This window comes from Cygnus olor, chromosome 24, assembly GCF_009769625.2.
Source record: "Cygnus olor isolate bCygOlo1 chromosome 24, bCygOlo1.pri.v2, whole genome shotgun sequence".
In the NCBI taxonomy this organism is placed as follows: Eukaryota; Metazoa; Chordata; class Aves; order Anseriformes; family Anatidae; genus Cygnus; species Cygnus olor.
The window spans coordinates 2,411,067-2,422,456 of NC_049192.1; the positions used below are offsets into that span (position 1 = coordinate 2,411,067).

Here is an 11,390-nt window from a genome sequence, read left to right on the forward strand (position 1 = left end):
AGCACAAAGAGCCAGAGCAGCAAACACCAGCGTGAATTAACCATGCTCCGCTCCCCCTCTGCCACGGGGGAGGCAGGGAAGCAGCTGAGGACCTGCGTCCTGATGGCGCTGGGGTGCTCGGGGTGGATGTGGGGGCTGCAAGGCATCAGCATCCCGCAGCCTGCCCCGTGCCCCGGGGGCATCCCCAGTGACGAGGACCCTCGCTCCCCCAGGGTGACCCTGACGCGGCACCGCTCGCTGCGGAAGACGCTGCGGGACCGCGGGCAGCTCTCCCAGTTCTGGAAAGCCCACAAGCTCGACATGGTCCAGTACAGCGAGGACTGCTCTGCCTTCACGGCGGCCAACGAGCCCCTCATCAACTACCTGGATGTAAGTGTGGTGCCGGTGGTGGCACCGAGGGCTGCCCCACGAAAACCCAAAGCACATTGTGCTGCACGAGCCATCCCGAATGCCCAAATTCTTCCCATAAAGTCCACACCTGTTATCAGAGCAAGTCTGGGGACTGCAACAGTGTGCCAGGGCTGGTGTCTGCCTGCTCCTGGCTGGGCCTTTTCTCCTGCAGCCGTGATGCTGAGCACAGGCAAGGGAGTGCGTTCATCGCAGCACTGCCAGCCCTCTCCCTGCCTGTTCCATGCCCAAGGCTGGGGGGACCAGATTCCTTCCCAGGCTAACACACAGGGCAGACATCAGAGAAGGCCTCACCACATGGGACCAATGGGCAGAGGCACAGAGATCCCCCAGACTCTTCCCACTCCCCAGCAGAGGAGGTTTCTGCCCCCAGTGCTCCGGCCACTGTTTGCATCCCTATGGTAGGGGTCCCCCTGGGGCCTGGCCCTGCTGCCCGACCCCGCAGGAAGAGGCTCACGCCCACACCCGCTGTCCTGCCTTTGTTCTCGGCTTGTCTTGTAGTTCCTAAAATACTTGGCTCCTTTATTTCACCTGGCATGATGCAGCTGTGGCAGATAAACGCTGCCCCAGTGCCGGCCATCCCACGCACCGAACCCAGTCTGTGCTGTGCACGCATCCTAGCACAGCCCCCCTCTGCCAGGACCTCTTGCAGCACCAACAGCCCCAGGTAGCCTCTTCTCTACCTTTGCTAGATGGAGTACTTCGGGCAGATTTCCATCGGGACCCCCCCCCAGAACTTCACGGTGGTATTCGACACGGGCTCCTCCAACCTCTGGGTGCCATCGATCTACTGCACCAGCAAAGCCTGCAGTGAGTAGGGGCTCCCCAAACCAGCCAGCGGCGGTGGGACCCTGGATGTCCCCTCCATGGTGGCCTCACTGAGGCCATGGGGTCCGGCCAGCACCAAGGGCACAGGGACCACCACCAGGGCCACCTCCCTGCCCAGCCTGAAGCCCCCAGCTGGGATGAGCCCCCCTGGGCACTCTCGGATAAAAGAGGTGCTGCGTTTGCGTTCGGTTTGGAGGTGCAGCCGGAGGGGAGAGGCAGCTGGGACAGGAGCAGCGTGGGTTCGTTTGCTCGCCAGCACAGGCAGCGATCACACCACCAGGACCCGGTACCATCAGCCAGTGGGAGATATCGGCCGTGCTCTTTGGGCCATTCTTGTGGGAGAGCCTTTAAGCAAACAAGGCGAGATTATAGCGCATAATGCAGACGGTCAGCAAGGAGCTGGGAGCAGGAACAAGGCGGGCACAGAGGCCACTGCACGGCTCTGGGCTGGCTGCCCGGGGGGTCGGGAGGGTGACAAGCACAGCGCTTGTTCGGGCTGCCAGCGAGGAGCTGAGCCCAGCTGGGGCGCACGGCGTGGGGCACAACTTGGAGCCGTCCCTTCTTTGTGCCCTGCTCCCAGCACAGCCCAACGTGGGTTGGGGAAAAAAGCCAGGAACAGCAGTGCCCGCGGTGATGGGCTGGGAGAATCACTGCTGTCTGTGGGATGGGAACAGGAGTGGTGATCATTGGGTCTCATAACCATATCACACGAGCTAATCCTTAGCAAACCTCCCACCATTTGGGCAGGTTGCTGTTGTGCCTCCCCAAAACAACCCCAGCACATCCACTTTCCTCGTGAGCCGCTCTTTCCTGCAGCAGCCCCCATGGAGCAGGTGTTGGGGTTTGCCCCGGGGCCGTGGCAGGGTGATGCTGCTCACAGCCCCGTCCTCTCCCAGCCGAGCACGCCAGGTTCCAGCCGTCACGCTCCAGCACGTACCAGCCCGTGGGCATCCCCTTCTCCATCCAGTACGGGACCGGCAGTTTGACGGGGGTCATCGGGTCTGACCAAGTTACGGTGAGTCACGCTCGGTTTCTCCCGCTCTGGGTAATTTGCCCGGGACTCCCCTGGGGCTGGGGAGCCGGCAGCGAGCCTCGTCCTTCCCGCAGGTGGAGGGCCTGACCGTGACGAACCAGCAGTTCGCAGAGAGCGTCAGCGAGCCGGGCAAAACCTTCCTGGATGCCGAGTTCGACGGGATCCTGGGGCTGGCCTACCCGTCCCTGGCCGTGGACGGGGTCACCCCCGTCTTCGACAACATGATGGCCCAAAACCTGGTGGAGCTGCCCATGTTCTCGGTCTACATGAGCTCGTAAGGGCACGGCGTTGCTGCGGGGCATGGCTGTGGCTCGGGCACCACTTTTAGGGAGCAGGAGGGGCTGCTAAGGAGGCTGCAATGAGATAGTAAGGAGGGTTTTTTAAGCATGCTGCAGAGCTCAGACCTTACAGGAGCGAAGCTAATGCCCCTGAGCATTTGTGGGAAGCAAGCAGGTATAAATCCATTAGTATGAAACGCAACATGCAAAGTAAAAGAGAAGAAATCTCTCACATCCCCTCCTGCCCCCAGGAACCCGGACTCCTCCCTGGGTGGAGAGCTGCTCTTTGGGGGCTTTGATCCCTCTCGCTTCACGGGGACCCTGAACTGGGTGCCGGTCACGCAGCAGGGCTACTGGCAGATCCAGCTGGACAAGTGAGTGGGGCTGGGGACCAGGAGGGCTTGGAAAGGCTGGCGGGGCAGGACACGGGCCCTGCACGGAGCTCCTCACCTCTCCTGCCTTCTCCTGCAGTGTGCAGGTGGATGGCACCGTGGCTTTCTGCAAGGATGGCTGCCAGGCCATCGTGGACACCGGGACATCGCTCCTCACAGGCCCTACCAAGGATATAAAGAAACTGCAGAAATATATCGGTGCCACGCCTGTGGATGGAGAGGTGAGGGCGAGGGTGGTTTGGTCAGGGGGCAATGCCCAGGGCACGGCTGTCCCTCTGCGAGAGACCCCCCGCTGAGGAGCATCGATGGGTGAAATAGTTCACCTGGGAGGTGGCACTGCTCGTGCAGGCGTGCGGGCTGCGGGGCTGGGGCAGCCCCGAGGAGACGCCAGCAGTCCCCGCAGAGCTTCCAGCGCTCGCTGCTGCTGCCAAGAGCTATGCTTTCCCCGCGATAACATCAGGGTGCCAGCTGCTGGGGAGGGGACATGTGATGGTGCTGGCTTCCAGTGCCAGCAGCTCGCTGTCGTGGGGCTCGAGGGCAGTGTCTGTCCCTGCCGTGGGGTCAGAGCCGCCCCCGCTGCTTGGCAGTACGCCGTGGAGTGCAGCAACCTGAACGTGATGCCCGACGTGACCTTCACCATCAATGGGCTCCCCTACACGCTCACCTCCCAAGCCTACACCCTCATGGTATGTCCCCAGGTCCACCCCCAGCTCCCACCCGCCAGGTGCTGGGATCAGAAATCCCCGTTTCTGCCCCAAATCGGGTGGGCTCAGCGCTGGCCTCAGCTCTGCAACTTCTCCTCCCCACAGGAGTACAGCGATGGCATGGCCTTCTGCACCAGTGGCTTCCAGGGCATGGACGTTGCCCCTCCTGCCGGCCCCCTCTGGGTTTTGGGCGATGTTTTCATCCGACAGTTTTACTCCGTCTTCGACCGTGGGAATAACAGGGTGGGCTTGGCGCCCGCCGCCCCTTAGGGCCGCCGCACCCCGCGGGACGGGAGCAAAGCAGAGCCACCGGGCTGCAGCCACAGCCACGGCCTCGGGCCGGGCATGGAGCACACACCAGGGTCCCTGGAGGGATGGAGACATCCCGGGACCTCGGCTGCACAGCACTCAAAAGTACGGTCCGTGCCAGGGAGTGGTTTCATAACGAGTATAAAGACGTCCTGAGCAGCTCTGCGAAATCTGCTTGCGGATTCTCCTTTTTTAAACACGGGTCAATAAATGCTTGAATGAAACAAACCCGGTTCTCGTGGTGCAAGTCGTGCAGCAGCGATCCTGCAGACCCCAGCCGGGGGTGCTGGTGCCAGCCCCATGCACAGAGGTGCCGACCCCCCCCCAGCCCCTGCCCTCCTCCCCGGAGAGCTGCAGCCTCGGGGCACCCACAGCAATGCTGGCTCTGGAGGGATCCTTGGTGGTACAGGAGGTGCTGCTGTCCCTCCACAAGTGTTTGATCTGGAAGATTGGCCTTCGTGGTCTGTGGCTGGGATTTCTGCAGAGGCAGAAGTGGGAAATTTGCCCAGGCAGAGCAGAAAGCCCCCCGAGGTGGTTCTGCACAGACCATGGCTGCGGGCAGGGCAGGGCAGGGCAGGGGCTGGGGGAGCAGCCGGGTGGGTGCAGAGAGTTCGCGAAGAAAATACCTGGCTTCAGCAGGCTGAGCCCATGCCAATGAACAAGGAGATAATTATGAGACTGAAGAGACCCTGGGGCTCTTTCTGTGCCGCAGAACGCCCTGAACAACAGGCGATTTCCACTGAATTTTCCTTCAGTCCCCCGGGGTGCTCGCAAAGGCACGTGGTTTGTGAGCGCAGAAGCGAGAGCAGGCAGAAAAACTGCCAGGTCTCCGCAGCTGGCAGCATGGGCTGTGGGGCTGTGGGCTGCAGGGGGCTGGGGGGCTGGGGGGGGGCTGGGGGGGGCTGCAAGGGGCTGTGGGGGGCTGCGGGGGGCTGCGGGGGCTGCTCCCCCCCCTGAAGTCACCGCGGCGCATGTGACTTGCTGATGGTGCAAGAGACGTGGTGGATGCGTGAGCCACGATGGCTCATGCATGATGCATCCCGAGGCACGCATGGAAGGCAGCGAGAAAGGGAAGCGAGGCGAGAGGTTATTTTTATCCACGCCTTCACTCCGTTTTCCTCGCAGAGGTGGAGGCTGAGCTCAGAGCAGGGCCGAGGCGCCTGGGGTCCCCCTGCAGCGCTCCCAGAGCAGAGCAGAGCTCGGGGCTGGCTCTGAAAGTGCTGCAAAACTCAGGCCCGACAGTAAATATTGTGGCTTAGGCTTGTCGCTTGTCATTAAAGGAAATATCTGCCTTGCGCAGAAACATTGATTGTGCCACTGACCAGCGTACGGTTTCTGTAACTGTTTCCTGTATTGACTTCACCTTTAGCTGTGCTTTAACCAGGTGCCGCACAGATAAGGTGCAGGGGCAGCTGGACAAAGGTCTCCTCTCCTCCTGCAGGTCCCAACAGCTTAACTCTTAGCACACTGAGGTGTGCCAAGCACCAGTGGACACCTGCCCATCGGCACAGCTGTAGGCAGCGGGGGAGCCTTCGTGTCCCCCAGCACGATGAGGGACTGCCCGGTGTCCCCAAACGCTGGCTGGAAGGTGGCACAGCCAGGGCTCCATCAGGAGGACCTCCCCGGTGCCATTTGCTCTGGGATCCTGGAGGATCCCACACCTTCTCAGAGGGTTTCGGGGAGGGCAGACAAGGGAGGTGGACACGGGTCCTCCGCAGCCCTGCTCCCCACACACAGCTGATGCTCAGGGGATGTTGCCCCAGCAAAGACTGACCATCCTGGTAGGGAGCACCCGGGCTGTCCCTGGAGGGCAGGGGTGGCTGCACAGCCCCTAGTGAACAGCTCAGTCACTTGGGTGCCTCTCGCTTTCTTCACCTTCCCTCACTCTCACCGGCCTCTGCTGGCAGCAGCAGATGACCTGTCCTCTCCTTGCCCACATGCGCCCTTTGAACGCAGCAGTCCCCGGCCTGTGCCTCATCGTTTCCTAGCTGCAAGCCCTTCCTCCTCGTCACAGGGCACACAAACCACGCTTTTCCCTCAGAATTGCTGACCGTGGGTGAAGCAAGCAGGAAAGGACTGCAGCTGTGGCTGCAGGAGCCCCCGAGCAGCCGGGGAAGCTGCCAGGGCGTTCGCCACAGCCTCTGCTCTGGGGCCCGCTGCGCTCTGGGGAGCGGTGGCGAGAGCTGGAGCTGGGGAAAATCCCTTTTTAATGGGAAACCAAACAAAAGCCAGAGCTGCCACCGAGTCTGGGCTGGGCCCCCCAATCGGTTTTGCCCCTCCTGCCTGAAAGCAGAAGTGGAGGGGGGCATCGGCTGGGGCCATGCACCACAAACCCGTCTCCAGCAGCACGGAGGGGGCATCCAAAGGGGGAGCCTCCCCCATCCTGGGCTGGGCAGGCACATGGCGAGGGGAGCACAGAGGGACCTGGGGCAACGGCTGCTGCAGGGTCCTGCTGCAAGGGCAAAGGTGAAGCAGCACAATGAGACTGAAAACAGGGATTAGGAGAAGGTGGGAGAGAGCTACTCTAGGGGAACATCAGCCCTTTTATCCACCAGCGGTAAGAAGTGCCCACAGGCTGGCTCAGGTAATTCTCCCACCTCCTCCTCGCTCCTTTCCGTGCCTACCCCATGGGGGAAAAGCAGAGTTTCTGGCCAGACAGGTCCCAGAATTATACCTGGGAAGGAGGAGGAGGTATTGTCCTGCTGAGCACAGCGATCTTCTCGTAGATCCCATAAGGGACATCTGCAGCACCTGCAACTAGAGGGGACAGCAGGTTAGGGGCTGTCCCCTGATGGAGACCCTGCGAGGCTGTGCGTGGGAAGCTCCTGCCCCGCTGAGCATGAATCACTGCAGAGCCCCAACCAGGAGACACCTCCCGAATTTACCCTGACCGCGTGAGACAGCTAGCAAACAGAGCCAAAACATGAGGTCAGGCGGCAGAAATGCAGGAGCTGGTGGCTGTTGTTCGTGGTGAGGGAGCCAGGAGGGTTCACGCAGGAGGGTGGAGAAGCCCTGAATCCTGTTGCACACTTGGCAAATGCTCGGGACCTGCCCTTGCACGCCTGCATCCCTCCTGGCAGCCGAGCAGGGCTCTGCAGCCGCGGCACAGCAGGGTTTCTCGTGATGTCCCTGTAGGACACGTCTCATGCTGAGGAGCCGCAGCCACCAGCATGATGCTCGTGGGGAGATATCTCAGTGCTCGCAGAGATGCTTGGATGCTCCCTTGGCGGCAGCTCTGTCTGGCTGAGCAAGGAGAGCCCCAAAATCTTGCTTGTGACTTGCACACACATCCTGGTCCAGGGGCTGACACCAGTTTGGGTCCCTGCTGCTGTCCCCTTCTTCTGGGGTGTGCGTGGGGTGGCAGCAGCACCCGTGGGTGCTGGCTGATAGCCCCCAAGTGCCCAGCGGGCTGCAGGGACACAGCACAGCAAGCAGCGCTGCGACCCCTCCTGCTCCAAACCCTGCCCCTCTCTGCTTCGCTTCAAAAGGAGATGCAGCCGCACAGACCCCCCCTAAAGGGGGGCCAGACCAGCACAGACCTCTGCCCCTCTCCCACCCCCACCAACCCCAACCCCTCCGCATGGCCCAGCCCGTGCTCTCGGCGGTGTCCGAGAAAAGTCCAGGCTAGCTCCCGTGCCGGGGGCGATGCTGCAGGGAGCTGCTCACCCAGCGGAGGGGCCAAGAGCTGGCTCCAGCAGCCAACACCGTGCCCGCCCCGCAGCTCCCGGGCGGCTCCCGGCCCCTTGGTGCTGATGTCACGGCGCGGGGGCCCGTAGCCGCCTTCCAGCAGGCAGGAGGAACCAGCTCCGGGGCTGCCTCTGCTTCCTGGATCCTCTCCTTTCGCCTTTTCCCAGCCTGGGCGGCGGCGAGCGGAGCCCAGCGTCTTGGCCACCCGAGCGGGCGATGCCCCGGCAGGTGGGTGCGTGGCCCCGCGGCCCCCCGGGAGCGATGCATTGGGCCAAGAGCCAGGATGGGAGAGCCCAGCCCCTGGGAAGGCTGGTAAAAAGACGGGAGGGTTGTGCGTGCCGGGGATCAGCAAGGAACGAGGATGGGGTGCCAGAGGGTGGGTGGGAGAGCGGGGGTCCGGCTGGGAGATGTGCCCCTCCGGGGGGCAACGTGCCGTCCGCACCCCGTGCGTGGGGAGCAGCGCGGAGCCCGACAGCGCATCGGGGAAAAATGCAGGGATTTGGCTGCCGGTGGGTGAGTGGCGCCAGCTGCTTCCCGGCAGCGCGGGGCCTGGTGCCGCTGTGCAAATGGGGCTGCGGGGGGCTGCGGTGGGCTTTGTCCCCCCCCGGGGGAGGGGGTGCTGAGGGGCTGGGGGGCGCAGGAGCTGGTGCACGTGGAGCCGTGCTCCCCGCTCAGGTGGAAACGTGCAGAAATCAAAAGCAAAGCCCCAGCGCCTGGTTCAGGCCCTTCCTGTGGATGCTGAGGAAGCAGCAAAGGGCACAAACCCCTGGCGTGGGCTTTGCCTTGGGCAGGGTTTGTTAGCCAGGACCCTCGCTGTGGACCCACATCCCCCCCCCAGGCTCCTGAGCAGCCGGACCCCCCCGGGGCAGGTGTGTGTGGGGTCTCTTGAGGTGCTCCTGAAATGCTTGGGGCACCCATGCAAGGATTTATGGCCACGGTTTCCCTTCATAATTCTCCCCAGGACCACATCCCTCCCGTTTGTCAGGTTTCTGGGGAGGGGCTGCACTTCAGAGGGAGGCAGAGGAGCCGGGGAAGTTTCCCACAGCAGCTTTTCATGGAAATGAGCTCGTGCCCTGCTGCAGCGTGTCCGGGCGTGCTACAGCTCCCGGGGAGCCGGTCCCCGAGCAGTGACATGGGCCAGGCTGGCACGGGGCCCGGGGGGGTTCTGTGCCCAGCACCACCGGGGCCATGAGCACAGCACCCTGACACGGTTTGGGTCGCACAGGGAGGTGCTGGGGGGTGCAGGGAGGCTGCAGGGACCAGCGGCTGCTCCCACTCCTTGCTGGGGTTCGCTGGGCTCCCACCCCCACAGCCCCTCATTGCTGCTCCACGGTGACCCCTCTCATCCCGCAGGGCCCTTCCATGGATGCCAGCAAGAAGGTGGATCTGAAGATAATTATCATAGGAGCTCTGGGGTGAGGAGCTGGCTCTGGGGCTGCTGAGTCCCTCTGTGCTTTTAAACGATGCAAAATCCTCCTGAACACCGCGTGCCCAGCCCCACGCTGCCCAGTGGCCAGCGGGACCTGCAGGACACAAACCCTAACCCTCAGCCCTCAGGCTGCAGGGAGGTGAAAACCTTGGGCTGGGATGGAGGGGAGCAGAGGGGGCTCACCATACCTGGACCCCCCCCCATACTCGCCCTGCATCTGGCAGTGCCCGAGGTCCCATCCCTGTGTGGAAGGTGCTGGGAGGAAGCCCCGTGCATGCCCCAGCCTGGGATCCCCTGGGTGTGCAGCCCCCATGCTGGTAGCCACCAACTCCTCGAGCCCGGCTTCACCATGCAAAACCCTCACCCGTGTCCCTTCCATCCCCCCAGCGTGGGCAAAACCTCCCTGCTGCACCAGTACGTGCACAAGACGTTCTACGAGGACTACCGCACCACGCTGGGCGCCAGCATCCTGACCAAGGTGATCGCGGTGGACAACACCCCCCTGAAAATGCAGGTGAGGTGCCCTGCCACGCTGATCCCCTGGGAGCTGTGCGCCAGCACCTCCCGGTGTCCCCCGATGCCTGCTGGTGTACCCACGCCCTTCTCTGCCCCAGATCTGGGACACGGGGGGACAGGAGCGATTCCGGTCCATGGTGTCAACCTTCTACAAAGGCTCTGATGGCTGCATCCTGGCCTTTGACGTGACGGACAGGGAGTCCTTTGAGTCCCTGGACAACTGGAGAGATGACTTCCTGGAGAAGGTGATCCCGAGGGATCACGACTTCCCCATGGTCGTGCTGGGGAATAAAATAGACCTCTGCGATCGGCAGGTAAGGTGGAGAGGAGAGCACAGCGCGAGGATGGGGACACCGTAGTGCCCCGATGGCTCATGTGCGTCATGGCTCTGATGTGGCTCCATCCTTCCTAGGTATCCAAGGAGATTGCCTCAGCCTGGTGCAAGGAAAAAGACATCCCTTATTTTGAAGTCAGCGCCAAGAACAACATCAACGTCGCGCAAGCTTTCGAGACCCTCGCCAAGCAAGCCTTAACCACGGTGAGCGTCGCCCCGCTCCGAGCCGCTCTGCTGGGGATGCGCGTCCTGCGGCGATGTGGGTGGCAGCAGGACCCAGCCGGTCAAACAGCTCCAACCGACCCTCACAGCCCATCCTCTAACACAGAACATCTATTCATAAGATTTAGGATAGCCCCGGGAAGAGAAATGCATTGGGGGTGATTTTCTAAAATAGATGCGAAGCAGCTCCGAAAGGAGCAAGGATTGCGGGTTGTCACGACAGAGCAGGGCGTGCGGTGCCGCACAGCGTGCCAGCACTGTCCTCTAGCGGCCGTCCCACGGGGACCTTCATGTCCCCACGCCAAGCGAGCGGGGTGGCCTCGCTGCTGGCTGAGCAGGGTGGCCTCTCCCTGGGTCTGAGCCTTCAGCACCGAGCGGAGCGAACCTGCGCTGCCCACTCCCTTGGTCCCGTTACCCCACCTGTGCTCAGGCTGACCCCAAGCTAGCTCCACTCATCCCTTCTCTCCTCTTTTTTTTTTTTTTTTTTTCCAGTATAAAGGGATATTTGAGAGTTATTTAACCGACTCCATCAAACTCACTCCTGATGACAAGCCCAAGGCAAGCTGCTGCTGAGCCCTGCAGAGGAGCCGTGCTCCGAGCTCTCCTGCACCTGCACGCATGTCCGAGCGCCCCGCACGCTGTGGGGAGCAGTGCCCGTGGCCGGAGCCTGCCTGGGGGGGTCCGTGCCCCCCGGCCGCACCAGCCAGCTGTGGGGCTTTGCCAGGACGGGGCACAGGACGGCCACCTCCAGCGCACTCCAGGTCCTGCTGCTGGCCACATCTCCGGAGCTGCTCTCCCAGGTCTGCGGCCGCTGAGTCGAGGTGGCCCCTGGAGACCTCCGTCCCCCCCCACCCGCGGCCGCCTGGCACCCGAGCAGGAGGTCCCCTTGTGGTGACGGTGCTGGGAGCCGAGCGGTGCTCCTGGGACATTATTGAGAGCATCACCCCAGCCACAGGGGGACCGCAGTCCTCCCTGTGCGCAGGCCCCGCATCCTGCTCACGGTGTGTTTGGGGGGAGGAGTGGGGTCGTTGGCCATGGCACGGGTCTGAGAGCACCAGCTCCCCTCCCGGGGTCAGCCAGTGTGGCCATTACCTTTCTGTGCCTCAGTTTCCCTGGCTCACATGCACATATCCTCTTAAATACCTTCCTCCTCCCGCCTCACCGGTGAGGATCCTCTGTAAAGCATTTTGTAAGGCTTTTTGTAATTCCTTATTTATAAAAAAATAAAAATAAATACATTTTTATTTCTA

General features: G+C 62.5%; 2 protein-coding genes across 2 annotated transcripts; both read left to right on the forward strand.

Moving 5' to 3' along the window:
- The first annotated feature begins 975 nt into the window (after positions 1 to 975).
- Positions 976 to 4,147, forward strand: CTSE (cathepsin E). The gene is made up of 7 exons (XM_040536063.1): positions 976 to 1,218; positions 2,133 to 2,251; positions 2,344 to 2,543; positions 2,799 to 2,921; positions 3,019 to 3,160; positions 3,527 to 3,625; positions 3,749 to 4,147. Exons 1-7 carry the CDS (start codon positions 1,101 to 1,103, stop codon positions 3,911 to 3,913), a joined length of 966 nt encoding a protein of 321 aa, XP_040391997.1. The 5' UTR covers positions 976 to 1,100; the 3' UTR covers positions 3,914 to 4,147.
- A 3,588-nt stretch (positions 4,148 to 7,735) lies between these two features.
- RAB7B (RAB7B, member RAS oncogene family) lies at positions 7,736 to 11,390 on the forward strand. Its single transcript, XM_040536065.1, has 6 exons — positions 7,736 to 7,867; positions 8,993 to 9,054; positions 9,456 to 9,582; positions 9,683 to 9,898; positions 9,997 to 10,122; positions 10,633 to 11,390. Exons 1-6 carry the CDS (start codon positions 7,856 to 7,858, stop codon positions 10,711 to 10,713), a joined length of 624 nt encoding a protein of 207 aa, XP_040391999.1. The 5' UTR covers positions 7,736 to 7,855; the 3' UTR covers positions 10,714 to 11,390.